Below are 20,000 nucleotides of genomic sequence, written 5' to 3'. Positions count from 1 at the left end.
GCCATGATCACAATGAATGGCGGTGCTGGCTCGAAGGGCCGAATGGCCTCCTCCTGCACCTATTGTCTATGTTTCTATGTTTAAGTAACAGAGATAGTACGTAGCACAGACTTGGAGATGAAGTATCACAGCTCTCTGCATCAGTTTGTAGTTCTCTTACTGACTAATATCATTGGGTAATTTTCGATGGACGGCAGAGTCCGAGTGGAAGAAAATTAAAAGCTTCACTTGCACACAAGTTGAGACCAGCTCCACTGTCAAAACAAGGAGTGGCACGGTGGCGCAGCGCTCAAGTTGTTGCCTCATGGGCCTGTCCCACTTGGGCCATTTTTTGGGCGACTACAGGGCTATGTTGAAATATTTTCAGTGACAGTGGCGAGGATTTTTACTGTCGTACGTTGACGCCAGGTGTCGTGGGTGAATCCCATTAAAACTAGTCCCTGGCAGTCGCCTAAAGAGTCGCCTAAGTGGGACAGGCCATTTACAGTGCTGAAGATCCGGGTTCAACCCTGACTACAGGTGCTGTCAGTACAGAGTTTGTACCTTCTCCCTGTGACTGCGTGGGTTTTCTCCGGGTGCTCCGGTTTCCTCCCACACTATAAAGACGTGCAGGTTTGCAGGTTAATTGGCTTTTGTAACAAAAAGATTGTAAATTGTCCCTAGTGTGTAGGATAGACAATAGACAATAGGTGCAGGAGTAGGCCATTCGGCCCTTCGAGCCAGCACCGCCATTCAATGTGATCATGGCTGATCATCCCCAATCAGTACCCCGTTCCTGCCTTCTCCCCATATCCGCTATCTTTAAGAGCCCTATCTAGCTCTCTCTTGAAAGTATCCAGAGAACCAGCCTCCACCGCCCGCTGAGGCAGAGAATTCCACAGACATTGGATAGTGCTTGTGTCCTCTGCTCAATGAGGAAGGGCCTGTTTCTAGGGGGTGTCTAATGGAGCAGGGCATTGTTGGTTCAGAGGGCTGACTCGGGATGTGGGGTTGGCAGGTTATTTGATGGCTCGCTGTGTTTCTGCCCAACAGTTGGAGGAGCTGATGGCCACACTGGAGAGGACCAGGCAGGAGCTGGATTCCACCAAGGTCCGACTGACCTCCACCCAACAGTCCCTGGCTGAGCGGGAAGCCCACCTCACCAACCTGCGGGTGGAGCGGAGAAAACAGCTGGAGGAGGTGCTGGAGATGAAGTGAGTACTTGGTGGCACCTTATTACAATCCCTGGATGATTTTATATCAAAAGAAAAAACTGTAGACGCAAGATGCTGGTTTGCAAAAATAGACGCAAGGTGCTGGAGTAGCTCAGTGGGTCAGGCAGCACCCGTGGAGGACATGGGCTGGTGATGGTATGGAACATATCCAAGACGTCACCTATCCATGTTCTCCACAGATGCTGCCTGACCCGCTGAGTTACTCCAGCACTCTGTGAAACGTCACCTATCCATGTTCTCCACAGATGCTGCTGCCTGACTCACTCAGTTATGGTGCAGCAAAGCATCTATGGCAGATTGCGAAGGAAAAAGACATTGCTACGTTTCAGGCCGAAACCCTTTTGGAAATAGGCAACGTTTCGGGCCGAAACCCGGAAGGGTTTCGACCCGAAACGTTGCCTATTTCCTTAGCTCCATAGATGCTGCCTGACCCGCTGAGTTACTCCAGCACTCTGTGAAACGTCACCTATCCATGTTCTCCACAGATGCTGCCTGACCCGCTGAGTTACTCCAGCTTCTTCCTGCCTTGTGTTCTTGTAATGTTCATGGAGCTTCGGTTGATTTTTAGATTCCTTTCATCTAAAATACAGTGCGTTCAGAAAGTATTCAGGCCCCTTCACTTTTTCCACATTTTGTTACGTTACAGCCTTATTCTAAAATGGATTAAATTCATTATTTTACCATCATTCTACACACAACACCCCAGAATAAAAAAGGGAAAACAGGTGTTTAGAAATTTTTGTAAAGTAATTAAAAAGAAATAACTGAAATATCACATTTACATAAGTATTCAGACCCTTTGCTGTGACTCTCAAAATTGAAACATCGCCCATTCCTTCTCTCCAGTGATGGTGCCTCACCAGCCAAGTTACTCCAGTATTTTGTGGCTACCTTCGATTTAAACCAGCATCTGCAGTTCTTTCTTACACGGTTATTGAGCTGTTTCTATGTTTCTTATAATTCGTAGAAGAACTTATTGGGAAAGCAAGCTTTATTTAGTAAGACTGCCTTGAATTCCAAGCTAGCTACAAATCAGCATCATTTACGTTGGATACTATTTTTGGGTATTAATGAATTCTGACCCTTTCATGACAATGGTAGTCGGATAATGTAAAACGTGTCAAGGTTGATTTGGAACAGTAGTGTACAAACACCAAATACACACTTAACGCAAATTAGATTGTTCTGTTGCCCACAGAGGAATGGACACAATTTCTCTGCTGAGTCAGCAACCTTGAATTTTATTTATTCCTTTTACGAGCACAGGTGGAAGTACCCAGCCTTCCCTATTATTGGGAACCTTTGCTGAAAGCTGAATAAGTATCTACAAGGTACCAGAAAGTATCCAGAACATAACCAGACTGTCCGAGTATTCTTTTAAATCTGGGGATGTTCAGCCATGATCACATTGAATGGCGGTGCTGGCTCGAAGGGCCGAATGGCCTGCTCCTGCACCTATTGTCTATTGCCTGTTGGCTTTGTATCCAATATAGAGAATAACCTCTCTCATTAAAAAGCTAGAGAAGAAGATGATGGCTTAACTTAGCATTACAAAAAGACACAGAATGCTGGAGTAACTCAGTGGGACAGGCAGCATCTCTGGAGAGAAGGAATGGGTGACGTTTCGGGTCGAGTCCCTCCTTCAGACTTAGTATTACTGATGTTTACTGATGATTACTGATGATAGTATTATTCAGTCTGAAGAAGGGTTTCGGCCCGAAACGTTGCCTATTTCCTTCGCTCCATAGATGCTGCTGCACCTGCTGAGTTTCTCCAGCTTTTTTGTGTAACCTTAGTATTACTGATGTTGTGTTCAGTTTTGTTCCACCCGGCAGTCAGAAGCATGTCATTAAACTGGGGAAGGACTGAGAAGATTTATGAGGATGTTGCCAGGACTCAAGCTACAGAGAGAGGTGGGGCAGGCAAGGACTTTATTCATTGGAGCTCAGGGGTGATCTTATCGAGGTGTATAAAATCATGAGTGGAACAGATACGATGAATAGATTCTTCGGTTGAGGAATCAGGAACCAAAGGACATTGGTTTAAGGTGAGAGGGGAAAGAATTGGTAGGAATCACGTGGGCAACTTTTTCATTCGGAGGATGATGGGCACATGGAACGAGCTGCCGGTGGAGGCAACTATGACAACATGTAATAGACATTTGGACAGGTACGTGGATAGCAAAGGTTCAGACGGATATGAGCCAAATGTGACTAGCTTAGAATGTGCGTGAAGTTCGACATGGATGTGTTGGGGCAAAGAGCATGTTTCTGCACTGTACGACTATATTACTCTAATAAGGTGTGAATGAAGTCCAAGTGTTAACATGTCTGATTAACACATCGTTTGTTTGAAGTGGCTGCCTGTAACTGTGAGTTTATTCTTCCGCCGTTATCCCATAGCTGAAGAATGAATGACACACTCTGATGGATGCTGAAATGATTCATTTGACATATACAGCAATTGATCTGGGCCTGCTGGTGGACAATGTCTACAGTGGGAGGCCAGCAATGGGCTGGGTCATCCTTCCTGCTTCTGCTTCTAGGACCACTGTGCTTCCTCTCGGCATCTCGCCGGGTCTGCGGCCTCCCTGTCTCACCCTCCAGGCTTGGTTCTGGTTGCAACAGATCCCAGGCCCCAAGCTAATAATGTCCCTGGATCACAATAGTCCAGGCCAAGCATGTCTCCAGATTAGAGAGATCCAAGCCCACCTTGGATAGACACAAAGTGCTGGAGTAACTCAGGCAGCATCTGTGGAGAACATCAGGCATCATCTGTGGAGAACATGGATAGGTGATGTTTCACAGAGTGCTGGAGTAACTCAGCGGGTCAGGCAGCATCTGTGGAGAACATGGATAGGTGTCGTTTCACAGAGTGCTGGAGTAACTCAGCGGGTCAGGCAGCATCTATGGAGCTAAGGAAATAGGCAACGTTTCGGGCCGAAACCCGTAAGGCTTTCGGCCCGAAACGTTGCCTATTTCCAGAAGGATTTCGGCCTGAAACATTGCCTATTTCCTTAGCTCCATAGATGCTGCTGCACCATAACTGAGTGGGTCAGGCAGCATCTGTGGAGAACATGGATAGGTGACATTTCACAGAGTGCTGGAGTAACTCAGCGGGTCAGGCAGCATCTGTGGAGAACATGGATAGCTGACGTTTCACAGAGTGCTGGAGTAACTCAGCGGGTCAGGCAGCATCTGTGGAGAACATGGATAGGTGATGTTTCACAGAGTGCTGGAGTAACTCAGCGGGTCAGGCAGCATCTGTGGAGAGAAGAAATGTGTAACGTGGGTCAGGCAGCATCTGTGGTGGAGACCCTTCTTCAGACTTCAGCCAATCCTGGGTCAGACTAGTCCAAGCCAATCAAGACCTTGGATCAATCCAATTGTGTGACTGGGTCAGAGGAGTCTAAGCCAACCATGTCCTTGGATCTGAGCCGTCTCTAAGCCAATCCTGTTGGCCACAGTAGGGAGCCAACGTTGGGACATGCATTGAAATGAAAGACTTATTTGTTTCTAACGTAAAACAGTCCACAGACATGATTTAAGACCCCTCCAGAAAGCTGTTCTGCATTCCCAGAAACAAATATGTTTGCAAATGGCCACAATCAACAACATTAAGCATTACGTTGCCATGCGTTTGTCTTGTTTGCAGCATGGACAGAATTCTTGAGCCTAATGGTGTAATTTAGGTTGGGCCTTAATGATGTGTTTTGAAAAGGCAAGAGGGGACTTTGATAGAGATTCCTTCCAATTCACTGTTTCACCTGGGACTTCGTTAGAGCTCCATTGGTAGAGAATGCTGTCAGATGTGCTTGCTCCCACCATTATCATGTCTGGCGATCAGGACAGGACAGGACAAGGGTGTATGATGCACTCACTCCGCTCCAACTCATTGTTATATTTACCCAAGACATCTCTAACCCTCCTGCAAACTTTCAAAAGCTATGAATGCAGCCTGGAAAAGGAAATATTTGCAATTAGGCTATTTTGCGGTCTAAAAAAATGTCATCTGTTTTTTTTTGCTAGTTCATTTATAAGGCCATCTGCAGCCCGATTGCTTTTGTGCTTAATGTCCTTGCATGAGCTACGGATTGAATAATCCAGAGCAGCAGATGTATTTGCCCTCCTGCAAATAAGTTTTCAATTCAGTCCCCCTGTTCACATGTGAATTGCCAGCTGAACTGGGAGTTGTGTCAGCTCGGCAATGCTCCTGTGATGGTAGGCTGTACAGTATAGTCGTACAGCACGGGAATGGACCCTTCAGCCCAACATGCCCATTCCCACCACGAGTATTAGTCACACCTGGCCACATTTCACCCATGTCCCTCGAAACATTCCCTATCCAAGTTAACTGTCAAGAGAGAGAGGGGGGGGAGGGGGTGTGTGTCAAGAATCAGGAGTGTTGTGTTTTTATATGTTCCAAAAGAGAGCAATGTAATTCTTAAACCCCTGTCCCACTGTACGAGTTCATTCCAAGAGTTCTCCCCGATTCGAACTTGGAGATTTACGGTAATGGCCGTTCGTCGGTACTCGGGGCTCTCGTGGACATTTTTCATCATGTTGAAAAATCTTCGCGAGTCTTCCCTTGTTTACCTGCCGTTAGCGCTAAGAGACGTCCCCGAGCTCCGACGTACCCGCTACGTACATTCTCCCTGCTTACCACGAGTTTGATTTTTTTTTAAACTCGGGAGAGCTCTTGAATGAACTCGTACAGTGGGACAGGGCCATTATTTGAAGCAGCATAACAGGTATGTAAACATGGTATTATAAACATAGTACATATACTGAGTTTCTTTCAAATGTAGTTCTTGTTTTTCGAGCAGATGATTCTGTACACCCATCACCTCTGAAATAGTTGCCCCTCAGGTTCCTATTAAATCTTTCCCCCCCCTCACCTTAAACTTGTGTCCTGGGATTCTACATCCCCCTATTCTGGGTAAAAGACTCAGTACATTCACCCTATGCATTCCCCTGTACGACCACCCCTCCAATGATTTCACTTGGAGTTCAAAACTACTGTGGATATTTGTGGACACTCAACGAATCCTCCGATGCCGGTTTACAAAAAAAAAGACACAAAGTGCTGGAGTAACTCAGCGGGTCAGGCAACATCACTGGAGAACATGAACAGGTGGGGTCCCGACCTGAAACATCACCCATCCATGGTCTGCACAGATGCTGCCTGACCTGCTGAGTTATGGTGCAGCAGCATCTATGGAGCTAATGAAATAGGCAACGTTTCGGGCCGAAATCCTTCTGGAAATAGGCAACGTTTCGGGCCGAAATCCTTCTGGAAATAGGCAACGTTTCGGGCCGAAACCCTTATGGGTTTCGGCCCGAAACGTTGCCTATTTCCTTAGCTCCATAGATGCTGCCTGACCCGCTGAGTTACTCCAGCACTCTGTGAAACGTCACCTATCCATGTTCTCCACAGATGCTGCCTGACCCGCTGAGTTACTCCAGCACTCTGTGAAACGTCACCTATCCATGTTCTCCACAGATGCTGCCTGACCCCCGCTGAGTTACTCTAGTGTGTTTTCTCAGGATAATTGTCTCTGGCACTGCTCTGATTCAGATTCAGGTTCGGTTTAGTTTATCGCCACGTGTACCGAGGTACAGTGAAAAGCTTTTGTTGCGTGCTAACCAGTCAGCGGAAAGATATTTCATGATTAAAATCGAGCCATTCACAGTGTACAGATACATGAAAGGGAATAATGTTTAGCGCAAGATAAAACCAGTAAATTTCGCTCAAAGACAGTCCAAGGGTCACCAATGAGGTAGATAGTAGTTCAGCACCGCTCTCTGGTTGTGGTGGGATGATTCAGTTGCCTGATAACAGCCGGGATGAAACTGCCCCTGAATTTGGAGGTGTGCGTTTTCACAACTTTTGCCTGATGGGAGAGGGGAGAAGAGGGGGTGGCCAGGGTGAGACTGGTCCTTGATGATGCTGCTGATCTTGCGGAGGCAGCGTGAGGTGTGGATGGAATCAGTGGAATGGAGGTGGATTATTCCCAGCCCATGTGTTCTCATCCTGCTCAATAAATGTTCATTGGCTGGTTCTTTGACACACGCAGACATCAATGCCTTGCCCTGAGCTACACATACGTTGATGACCACAGTGATGGCCATGTGCATCCTAACTTGACCCACCAGGTGGTGTACTCAACAGATGACTTCCTTCGTCACAAGCATTTTCTTTCTGCTCACAGAATGTGATCAGGGTATCTTCTGCAAGGCTAAGAATAATGAAGCCAATTTGAAATCTGAGTGTTGTTAATATCAGGGCTACTTGGCTCTAATGATGTGGGGGGGGGGGGGGGGGGGGGGGGGGTAGCGTCAAGTCTCGTCATCTGAGGAAATCAGGGTTTGTATTACGATTTGTAGAACGGAGACATGTCTGTCCCCATGTTGAGGAATCAGGAACCAGGGGCCACAGTTTAAGAATAAGGAGTAGGCCATTTAGAACGGAGATGAGGAAACACTTTTTCTCACAGAGAGTGGTGAGTCTGGGGAATTCTCTGCCTCAGAGGGCGGTGGAGGCAGGTTCTCTGGATGCTTTCAAGAGAGAGCTAGATAGGGCTCTTAAAGATAGCGGAGTCAGGGGATATGGGGAGAAGGCAGGAACGGGGTACTGATTGGGGATGATCAGCCATGATCAAATTGAATGGCGGTGCTGGCTCGAAGGGCCGAATGGCCTACTCCTGCACCTGTTGTCTACTGTCTATTGAAAGCAAATTTTAAATAATACATTTAGCGCATGTTTATTTACGTTTTTTTCTCCACGTAAATATCATGAACGCAAATTTTATTCTGGATCTCAAATTTTTTGGGTAGTGATGAGTGAATCATGTGCGGGTGGATTTCCATTTCCCGGACAGCTGTCACATGGGGGCTGTTTGCAGTCAGCTCTTCAATGAGACCCGGTAGAAGTCATCAAAAAGAAGCCAAGGATCTTCTTGTTGGGAAGCAGGAGTTGAGGAAACACCCAAGAGTGGCCACGCAGAGGCTGGAGATTTGTGGCACCAAGCAACTTTAACAATATTACAAGAAATTATAAATTGCATCATCTGGAGAAGACTTGTGAAGCCACACAGGTATTTTTTTCAGTTTGGAGATCCAGTGCGGGAAACAGGCCCTTCGGCCCACCATACATCAGTCAGCCCATTCACCAGCACTATCCTACACACTGGGGACAATGTACACTCCGTACCGAAGCCAATGGATTTGAAGTGTGGGAGGAAGTGCGGAGATCCCGGGGAAAACCCACTCGGTCACGGGGAGAACGTGCAAACTCCACACAGACAGGATGGAACCCGGGTCTCTGGCGCTGCAAGGCCCTGCCGACCTGTTGTTGATTACTTTGGTCGATATTTGAAATGTAGCTTTGTACAAAGGAATTGCAACAATTCACAAAGCGTTCAAATGGTCGTCCTTCAGTGGTGAGGTGTGGTGTCCAGAAATATTCGCTTGGAATGTTCTTATGATATGAGTGAAATAATACTTTTCAACATGAGTAATTACTCAAATCTGTTTACAGCCTACGGGAAAAAAAGTTCGAATGAACAGTCTGCATAACAAACGATAAATGGGGAAACTTCACAATATTAAACTGATCAAGAAAGTGCATTTTTCTGAAGGTGAAGTAACTATGTATTTTTGTAGTTGTCCATCTGCATCTCAACCACTGTCCCAAATAGAGAATTGTCCCCAAGTAGTTACTTTCTAGAACCCCTGCTGGGATCACAATGTCATATCCACAGTTAAATACTTCACAACACACAAAACAGCAGGATGTTGACACAACTGTGACTTCCACAGGAAGTTATTTGGAGAGTCGCAGGCGTTCCGAAAAAAAACCCCACCTACTTGGTAGAAAAGTCTCCTGTGTCACTGTTTGCATCTGAGCAGACCTGTGAGACAACGAGCCTTGACCAGGTCTTTTCACACAAGCTCGCAAACATTGTAAAGATTAGAGGAAACCCAAATAAAGGCTTTGTTCGCAGGGCACAGATGAAATATATTGAAGCAAGGTGAGGCAATTCCTCTGTGAAAGGATCTGGCAAATGGGCAGAAGGCAGTAAAATTCTTGTGAATAAGAATGTATTTGAGGATGGCAGTCATTTTATTTGGCAGTAAATCTTGAATCGAATAAAAAAACCGAGTGCGGTTGCTATGACATTGTTTCATTGTTTATTAGGTTTGGAAGAGGTCTCCATCCACAGTGTGATGTTGTGGATGAGTTATAGCCGTATTTTGAATGATTTCAACGTGGTAACAGGATCACTGCATTAATTCAAAGCAAAAATCTTCACCTTCACTGTAAATTAAACTTGTTTTTCAAATGGCGTTAGATTTGTCAGATATTGAAACGTTGCAGATGTCAGCTCACAAAATGGACAGAGCATCAGTCCGGTGTTTATATGCTACAGAGGAGAATAAATTCCTGTTTGTAAATCAATTGTTTAGACAAATGAAGTTGTGGGAAAGGCAGGTTTTGCTACTTTAAGAAATCTGGATATTTTAACCCCATGTGGAACAAGGCAACTGTTCTCATCCCATTTTTAACATTCTAGAGAAACTAAGTGTGAGGAGCTGACTGCATCGCGATGGGTCAGGTCCAGATGTGGAAATATCCCTCTGTTTCCACAGATTCAGCCTGACCCATTGAGGTCCATCAGTTGTTGATGGAATCAAACGCGGGCAGGTGGGACTAGTGTAGATGGGACATGTTGGCCAGTGTGGGCAAGTTGGGCCGAAGGGCCTGTTTCTACACTGTATCACTCTATGACTAGTGTAGTTGGGACATGTTGGACGGTGTGGGCAAGTTGGGCCGAAGGGCCTGTTTCTACACTGTATCACTCCATGACACTATGACTAGTTGTGGATTTTCTCCAAATGTCCCAGTTATGTCGAGGAAGTACTTCAAAAACAGCTAGTACCTTACAGCTTATTTTCACGTGTTCTATCAGGTACAACAATCTGTCTCTGTAGTTAGTAAGATCATAAGGTCATGTGATGAGAGTAGAATTAGGCCATTCGGCCCATCAAGTCTACTCTGCCATTCAATTGTGGCTGATCTATCTCTCCCTCCTAGCACCATTCTCCTGACCTCCCCATAGCCTCTGACACCCGTACTAATCAAGAATCTATCTATCTCTGCCTTAAATATATCCATTGACTTGGCCTCCACAGCCTTCTGTGGCAAAGAATTCCACGGATTCACCACCCTCTGACTAAATAAATTTCTCTTCATCTCCTTAAAAGAACGCCCTTTAATTCTGAGGCTGTGACCTCTAGTTCTAGACTCTCCCACTAGTGGAAACATCCTCTCCACATCCACTCTATCCAAGCCTTTCACTATTCTGTATGTTTCAATGAGGCCCCCCCTCATTTTCCTAAACTCCAGCGAGTACAGGCCCATTGCAGTAAGAGTGTAGTCAGCCATCTCTTTCCTGGAGAATGTCAGTTGCACGACTCGGGAAGATCTACAGCAAAGTATTCCAAGCGATGCCAAAAAAAACATTTCAGGAACTCCCTCAAGCCCTTTGTGAAACAGTTCAACATTCAGTTGAAGTCTTGGAACTTGCTGGTGTTTGACAATTCATCCATGTTGGAGCTATTGTCAATGACGGACAATAATTGCCCAGCAGTGAGCCATTATTAAAGCAGCATCTTTGGACAAGATCATGTTGCAGCACTCAGACGTACACGGGCCTGATCAACCATTCCTGCACCAACTCCATCCACAAATCTCATTGCTGTATTTCCTTTACTCTCTCTTGATCCATCACGGGTGCTGCCCTCCCCACCAGCAAAGGGATCTACAGGAGGCACTGTCTCATAAAGGCAGCCAATATTATCAAAGACCCACACCACCATGGCCACGCTCTTATCTTGCTCCTGAAGAGGCTGCATTTGACCAATGCAAGACTCACCCATATCACATATGACGTAAATATATATTTTAATAATTATTTGTAGAACCAAGCTGACCTTAGCAGTTCCATTTAGTACAGATTGAAGGTGGTGCCAGGCCATCAGTGGGATGGTAAATGTTACAGACACCTCTAGGGCGTTTATGAGGCTTTTAGATGGGCACATTGATGTTCCATGTTTAATCCTTTCGTGATTTTTTGAAATTCTTTTATTCCACAGTTGTCCTTAAAAACAAAATGTAAGGGTTTTCTAAATGGAAGGTTTTGTCCAGAAGTGGCATTAATTTTGGTGAAAGTTGATATAAGTCGTGAGCAGTGCAAATTATAGAGTGGCCTTGAATTTCATTCACAGTCGGGCTCCAGAACAACATTTGGCAAACCAAACTGGAGCAATTTTAGCTTTGCATTAAGGAAACACTTTCCTACATTTAAAACTCAACAAAGTACTTTAATTGGCAATGTTTCCATGGGGCACCTGATAGAAATCTGCACTTACAAGATAATAATAGCAAAATCCAAATGGGTAGACCAGCTTCAAATTAAATTCAGCGCAGGCTTGTGAACATATATATATATATATTGTTATTATATATATATATACACACACACACACACACACACACACACACACACACACACACACACACACACACACACACACACACACACACACACACACACACACACACACACACACACACACACACACACACACACAAACACACACACACACACACATATATAGCAAAAGGATTTGAGTATAGGAGCAGGGAGGTTCTACTGCAGTTGTACAGGGTCTTGGTGAGACCACACCTGGAGTATTGCGTACAGTTTTGGTCTCCTAATCTGGGGAAAGATATTCTTGCCATAGAGGGAGTACAGAGAAGGTTCACCAGACTGATTCCTGGGATGTCAGGACTTTCATATGAAGAAAGACTGGATAGACTCGGTTTGTACTCGCTGGAATTTAGAAGATTGAGGGGGGATCTTATAGAAACTTACAAAATTCTTAAGGGGTTGGACAGGCTAGATGCAGGAAGATTGTTCCCGATGTTGGGGAAATCCAGAACAAGGGGTCATAGTTTAAGGATAAGGGGGAAATCTTTTAGGACCGAGATGAGGAAAACTTTTTTCACACAGAGAGTGTTGAATCTCTGGAATTCTCTGCCACAGAAGGTAGTGGAGGCCAGTTCATTGGCTATATTTAAGAGGGAGTTAGATGTGGCCCTTGTGGCTAAAGGGATCAGGGGTTATGGAGAGAAGGCAGGTACAGGATACTGAGTTGGATGATCAGCCATGATCATATTGAATGGCGGTGCAGGCTCGAAGGGCCGAATGGCCTACTCCTGCTCCTATTTTCTATGTTTCTATGTTTCTATATACACACACACATATAGATATGGTGCAGGAGTAGGCCATTCAGCCCTTCGAGCCTGCACCGCCATTCAATATGATCATGGCTGATCATCCAGCTCAGAATCCTGTACCTGCCTTCTCTCCAAACCCCCTGATCCCTTTAGCCACAAGGGCCACATCTAACTCCCTCTTAAATATAGCCAATGAACTGTGGCCTCGACTACCTTCTGTGGCAGAGAATTCCACAGATTCACCACTCTCTGTGTGAAAAAATAAATTCTCATCTCGGTCCTAAAATATATTATATATATAGAGAGAGAGAGTTTAAACATATCTTGGGGCATGTCTTGTAATTTAGGTTGGAATGTGGTCATGTAAGATTTTAGCAGCAAATTAAAATAAATAGCTTGTAGGATCTTACATTTTGTTGCACCAATCCCCAGGTTTAGGCAACAGTATAGATATGTTTATTCTCTGCTGGCCTGCCCGTCCATACTTTCACTTCTCTGGGCGGCGATGGGCTGTAGGTGAAGTTGCTTAATTATCCCCCACAGGTGACCACTTTGCTCGCAGGATCTTGTACACGTGCCAATAAACTAAACTCACCATGATCTTGTACAATGGATGCAGGGAAGCTGCCTGACTGTGGGAGCATCAGTGGTGGATATGTCATCATAAGTTTACAATATAACTTGCAGTTGTTTTGAAGGTCTGAAGTGAGGACTGGACCCTCCATAGATGCTGCCTGACATGGTACTCCGGCACTTTGTGCCTTTTACTTTGTGCCTGCAATTCCTGTGTTCACTCATTTTCAGTGGATAAGTCGTGAATGGAAAATTCTCGAAGTTGAGATGTGGAAATGTACAATTCTTCATTAGAATTGGTGTTATGGGGAGAAGGCAAGACAATGTGATTAGCAGGTGCACAGATCAGCCATGATTGAATGGCGGTGTAGACTCGATGGGCCGAATGGCCTAATTCTACTCTTATAACTTGTGAACTTGTCCTTGCTACAGCTGTACAGGTGAGGCAGTGGAGGTTAGTTTAACTTGACACAGACATAGTGGGTCGAAGGGCCTGTTCTTATGCTGTACTATTGTACATTCTATGACTCCATTGCAGAGGTCGGCAACCTACGGCCCCTGGGCCGAATGCGGCCCGCAACCCGAAATCACCCGGCCCAGCCGAGCGCCGAGCTCTGTCCGTACCGTATCCTGCGCAAAGCCGCCGACACGGCCCCGCACCTTCCGCCAACACGTTTAACAAAGAACTGCAGATGCTGGAAAAATCGAAGGTAGATTAAAAAATGCTGGAGAAACTCAGCGGGTGGAGACATGGAAAGGATTGCATGAGGCTGCCTCACCAGCAATGTTGTCACTCTTCTGTGAACACGTGACTTGATGCCTGCCAACCGGGTCGGGATCCATGTGTACACGTGATGGATAGATGTGGCCCGCCATCCGATCACAGACATGTGTCCCGGCCCCTATGCTGAACAAGGTTCCACACCCCTGATCTATGAGGTTCTGGTCCCAGTATTGGAGAGCTGCTTCTACTGTGGCCTCTGCTTTACCTTATATTCTTCTTGAAGGAATCCAAATGCCAAAACATACAGAAGTGCATGCAAAAAATAACTTGTGGGTTATGTTCATAACAAAGTGAGTGGGAGAAATGGAATATCAATACAATTCAAGAGCACAGAATACTTGTAGTTGGCTGGTAATAATATGCTCCAAGGGATGAATGCTGTTGGCAAGTCATTTCCACTTTTAGGCAGTTTGTTTTCTTGGTAAATTGGCCAAATCCCAGATGGAATGTTTGTTATATATCACCTCAGTGGATCCCTGATTTCAGCTCACTTGCCAAGGAATGTTGGCCATTCACACTGTGGCCCACTGACTTTCCTCTCTTCCAGGAACTTATTCTCGTCACCAGGCCAGGTTAGGGAGAGCGGTTTTCCTGAAGGAGGGGGGATGGTTTTGATAACCGGTACTGTCTGAACTTTGTGTGGGAAGGAACTGCTGATGCTGGTTTAAACCTTCATCAGACTGGACTTCTCCAGCCAGAACAAGGGCCTGGACCTGAAACGTCACCCATTCCTTCACTCCACAGATGCTGCCTCACCCGCTGAGTTTCTCCAGCTTTTTGTCTATCTTCTTTGATCAGTTCAGTTACCCTACAGACTTTGATTTTTGCATTACTATGGTTACCAAGATGTGAATGCAATGTATTGTTGATGATGACATGTTTTCTGTGTGTTATTGTGTTTATGGGCCTACTTACAGGCCTGTTAAGCTGCAGCAAGCAAGAGCCAGTATGTACCGGCTGCATCTTAACTGGCCTGCATTCGCAAAAAACACACTCAGACAATATCTAATAATCAAAAATGCAATCAATCAATATTACGGTAACAAAGATAGACACAAATGCTGGAGTAACTCAATGAGACAGGCATGTTCTCTCTGAAGAGAAGGAATGGGTGAAGTTTCGGGTCGAGACCCTTCTTCAGACCGTGGTAACTATGGAGATGGCACAGTGGCGCAGCGGGTAGCTCCGCTGCTTCACAACGCCAGAGACACGCGTTCAATCTTGACCTGGGGTACTGTCTGTGTGGAGTTTGCATGTTCGCACTGTGACAGTGTGAGTTTCCTCCGGGTGCTCCGGTTTCCTCCCTCATCCCAAATTTGCAGGTAAATTGTAAAATCGTCCCAAATATGTAAGAAATGGATGGGAAAGTGGGATAACACAGAACTAGTGTGAAGGGGTGATCGATGGTCAGCATGAACTTGGTGGCCCCAGGGCCTGTTTCCGTGCTGTATCTCTAAACTAGACCAACACACAATAGTGTAACCAAAGGCACAGTCTGTAGAAGATTCTAGCGGCTGGGGTGAGTGTTGTGTCGTGTTCACGAGCCTGACGGTTGCTGGGAAAACGCTGCTCATCCCCTTCACGTGAATTGGAAAGGAAACCCATTACTGGGCGACATCAGTCAAAAGCTAATGTCTCTCTGCCGAGAGGCAAGTGTGCCTGAGATTGTGTTCAGAGGCAGCCTGGTCCCTGGATTTTCCTCACGCCTTTAACAACCCACTGAGCTCGCTGGAGGCAGGGAATTGTCTCTTTGGAGATTTTAGATTGCGGAAAGTTCCTCTAGGCATAGGAAGCAGGACAGACCATAAACCCAGGGGTGTCAGATAATAGAGGGGGGTTTTATTAAGCTCTCTTTAACAAGAAGCCAATAACAGTTGAAGCACCATGGCAGATTTTAAATTACTACAGGTTAATTTAAAATGTTATATATTTCCTTAAAGCAGTAAAATAGATTGCACTTGATTGCACAAAGTTTTAAAAAGTGCAAATTACATATTGTAAAATGGATTGGTTAAGTTAGATGTCCCCTGGGTCCGTTCCCCGAGTCATGTGGTTCTGATCGTCTGAATTGTTAAGAACAAAGTTGCTGTATCTCACTTTGTGCCGGCTTAATATGGCATTGACTTGTGGCTTTCCCAGAAATGTATGTGGTTATAACTAATAGGTACCGAGTATGAATAGATTAAAAAGGAATCATTTTGACTAATTATATATAAAATTAATTATAATGCATTCCTGAGATATAAATCTCCGAGCTTGTTTTAAAGGCCATTTACTCGTACGCAGGTAAGGTTTGCAGCTGTGTCGAGCATTCTGTGTGGTCCCTGGGAAGGGAAATGAGTTACATACAAGTCTATGGGGCTTCGTGCAGTATTGAGTGCTGGAGCAGTGAGCAGCAGAAAGGCAGGCTCAGATTGTAACGTTGGCCAACTGCAGAATCACCTGGAGCGGGCCATATTTCTCACACTGATATCCAGCAGTCTAATACGTCTAACCCTAGAGAAATGAATCAACGATCAGAAACTCTGAAGAGGGTTTCGGCCCGAAACGTTGCCTATTTCCTTCGCTCCAATAGATGCTGCCGCACCCGCTGAGTTTCTCCAGCACTTTTGTCTACATCAGAAACTCAGCCACTGAAATAGAGCAAGTGAGAAATAAATTATTCCCAACCTGATGGAACGTGACCTTCAACAGCAACAACACAAATTAGACCAATCATCACAAATATAGTTTTATTGGGCGGTTTTAAATTGGTATATTGATGCCATCATGCTTGATTAAAAAAACATAAACATTTGCTTGTACACTCTGGAGTTTAGAAGGATGAGAGGAGATCTTATTGAAACATATAAGATTATTAAGGGTTTGGACACGCTAGAGGCAGGAAACATGTTCCCGATGTTGGGGGAGTCCAGAACCAGGGGCCACAGTTTAAGAGTAAGGAGTAAGCCATTTAGAACGGATACGAGGAAACACTTTTTCTCACAGAAAGTGGTGAGTCTGTGGAATTCTCTGCCTCAGAGGGCGGTGGAGGCCGGTTCTCTGGATACTTTCAAGAGAGAGCTAGATAGGACTCTTATAGATAGCGGAGTCAGGGGATATGGGGAGAAGGCAGGAATGGGGTACTGATTGGGGACGATCAGCCATGATCACATTGAATGGTGGTGCTGGCTCGAAGGACCGAATGGCCTACTCCTGCACCTATTGTCTATTGTCTATTGTGTATTTGCAATTAATGATGACAAGCAATGAGTTCATTCAAATGAAAATCAACAAATCTTGAGTTGGCGATAATCGGGTTTAGCTCAATATTCAGAAGTTCCAATATGTGATCCTGATTTATGTCTGTAACTTCAATACGGCAATATTCCAGCTGAAGCAGTCTGGATTTAAATAGTTGTGGCATGAAATACATGGCTCTAGTGGGACTTCTGCGGGGAAGAGAAAGTTAATCCTTCAAGATGAAAATTCAAAGATGTATTTCTGCAGAAACATTTTTTAAAGTAGTCAAACGTGCTCAGTTTTGCAAGAACTTGGACCTCTTAAATTTCCTGATTGATTTTTAGCCGATATTACATTTTTACGATCTTGACAACTATTTGATTGAAAAGGGTTCTGAAAGAATGCATAATAACGTGTTCATTCTGAAGCACCGTGGCGTGCCAGAGTTTGCTCATATTCTGTACTGTAACACCTGTTTGGCTTCGGCCAGAGCGACTAATGGCCCCGTCTCACGGTGCAAGTCCACCCACGAGTGATCCCGAGTTTAAAACAAATCAAACTCGTGGTAATCACGGAGAATTAACGTAGCGGGAACGTCAGAACACGTAACGCTAACGGTGGGCACTCGGGGAAACTTGTTAACTCGTGAAAATCTTTCAACATGATGAAAGATTTCTACGAGTCAAATTTACTCTTGAAGTAAATATTTTAAACTTTTGAACTCGTTGTAAGAACGTAAGTAGCCCGTGTGTTTACCGTAGTGACTCGTGAGTCTACCGTGGGCACTCTTTAACCCAGCGGGACAGGCAGCATCTCTGGAGAGAAGGAATGGATGACGGGATGACTGTTTTAAACTCAGGATCACTCGTGGCTGGACGCACCGTGAGACGGGTTTAACAACTCCAGGGAAGATTTTGCCCTTGGAGTCTGCTGTCCTATCCTGCACCATATGATTCTACTCACATCTTTATTGCTTGTCAGTGTGAATCCACAATTAGGTTATGTGCAGACAATTTCAATGCGCCGATGATGGGATTCTTGACAGTCTTTTACTTTTAAAAGTTATTTGGCTCTAATCCATGCTCAGGATTGCTTTAAGTAATCATGTTTTGTTACATAAGAAGACTGTAACATCGCTTGGGCAGTAATCCAGCTACAGATGTTTAGACCAAAATAGTTGTGGCGTAAGGTATCCCGCCCTGATGGGACTTCTGGTGAAGAACAAACGTCAAAATGTCAGGCTAAAAATACAAGTATGTCTGCAGAAATCTAAGGGGTTGTTTTGGAAGGAGAAAATGTATTTAATTTGTTTTTGAAGAACTTTTACCCATTGAAACCTCAACTTAAATTTAAGGTAAGTTGTTATCACCCAAGCGGAACGGAGGAAAGGATTTTTGGTTTGATATTGTATCCTTCTAGTTATTTTACACTTTACAGGTTGAAATAATCGGCCTGTCCCACTTACGCAACTTTTCTGGCGACTGCCGGCACCCGTCATAGGTCGGTGCAGGTCGGCGAAAATGTTCAACGTGTTGAAAATCCAGCGGGGACCAGAAAGACGCTACGACTCTTTGGGCGACTGAGGAGACGACTCACGGCCGTACAGGCGACATGTCGCGGGGTGAAGCCTGTACGGTCGTGAGTAGTCGCCCAAAGAGTCGTACCTTGTTCTGGTCGCCGCTGGATTTTCAACATGTTGAACATTTTCGGGGACCCGGCAAAAGTCGCTGATAAAGTGGCGTAAGTGGGACAGCCCCGTTATGGTACCTAGCAAAGCAGGTTTTTTTAATTCACGAGTCAAGTCAAGTCAAGACAAGTGTGTTTTATTGTCATATGGCCCAAAATGGAATAATAAAATACTTGCAGCAGCACAACAAATATCTGAACACTCTGTAAAACCCATAAAATACACCAAAAATAACTTCAGTATACTGTATATAGATTTAAAAAGCAGACAAAATAAATAAACCATACTCGTGCATTAAACAAACAATAATATAGAATATAGTGCAAGCTTTTAAAGCAATGTATATATTGAGGGAATGATACATACCTGAGATTGGGTACAGTGTCATCTTCTAATTGAAGGGATAGATTCAGAGCAAATTCTGTCACAGAGAGGGACATTCAGCCCATCATGATCCTGCTGGTCAAACATCAGAGATGGTCATGCCATCCCGTGAGCTTGCGCAAGCACTCGGTTAAGTCAGGGATGAAAAAGTACAGCCGCTGTATCTAACATCAGCACTCCGCCTCCCCTTTATCATCACAAAAGACCCCACAATAAAGGGCCTGTCCCACTTAGGCGATTTTTTCGGGTGACTGCCGGAGACTGTCACAGTCGTAGCAGCTCGCTGAGAAAGAGGTGACTGGAGCCCCCCCTACGACAATGTCTACCACAGCCTACGCCAACACAGGCGACAACCGAATTCAACCTACGTCCACCCGCGGCAAGCTACGACAAACAACGACCCAGCACTAACGACAGGAGAAGACATTGCGACAAGTCCACAGTCGCCGAAAAGTTTTGAACATTTCAAAATCCAGCAGAGACCAGAAAAATATTACGACTCTTCAAGCGACTTGAGGAGACGACGCACGGCTATACAGGCGTCACCCCGCGACCATGTCGCCTGTAGTCGCCGAGAAAATCGCCTAAGTGGGACAGGGTCTCAAGTCTGTTTCAAAAGTCAAAAGTATTTAATTGTTATATGTGCAGAGAATGCAACAATGACATTGATACTTGCTGCAGCTTCAAGGGCCTGCGGAAACATTACACACAGATAAAATATATTAAAAAAACAAAAAGTCAATAAACCAATAACCACAATCCTAGTGCAAGAAAGCTCCCCCCAACATCCTTAGTGTAACCAAAGAAGGTCGATGAAAGTTCATAGTTGAGG

General features: G+C 45.0%; 1 protein-coding gene across 1 annotated transcript in view; it reads left to right on the top strand.

The window, feature by feature from the left end:
- Positions 1 to 20,000, top strand: part of LOC129704447 (ERC protein 2) — a 590,828-nt gene that overhangs the window by 351,399 nt on the left and 219,429 nt on the right. The window contains exon 18 of the mRNA XM_055647523.1: positions 1,033 to 1,193. Coding sequence (XP_055503498.1) covers positions 1,033 to 1,193 — 161 coding nt within the window. The remainder of the gene's footprint in view (positions 1 to 1,032; positions 1,194 to 20,000) is intronic.

The sequence above is a fragment of the Leucoraja erinacea genome, chromosome 16, assembly GCF_028641065.1.
Source record: "Leucoraja erinacea ecotype New England chromosome 16, Leri_hhj_1, whole genome shotgun sequence".
Taxonomy (NCBI): domain Eukaryota; kingdom Metazoa; phylum Chordata; class Chondrichthyes; order Rajiformes; family Rajidae; genus Leucoraja; species Leucoraja erinaceus.
This window is presented reverse-complemented; position numbering and strand designations above follow the sequence as displayed.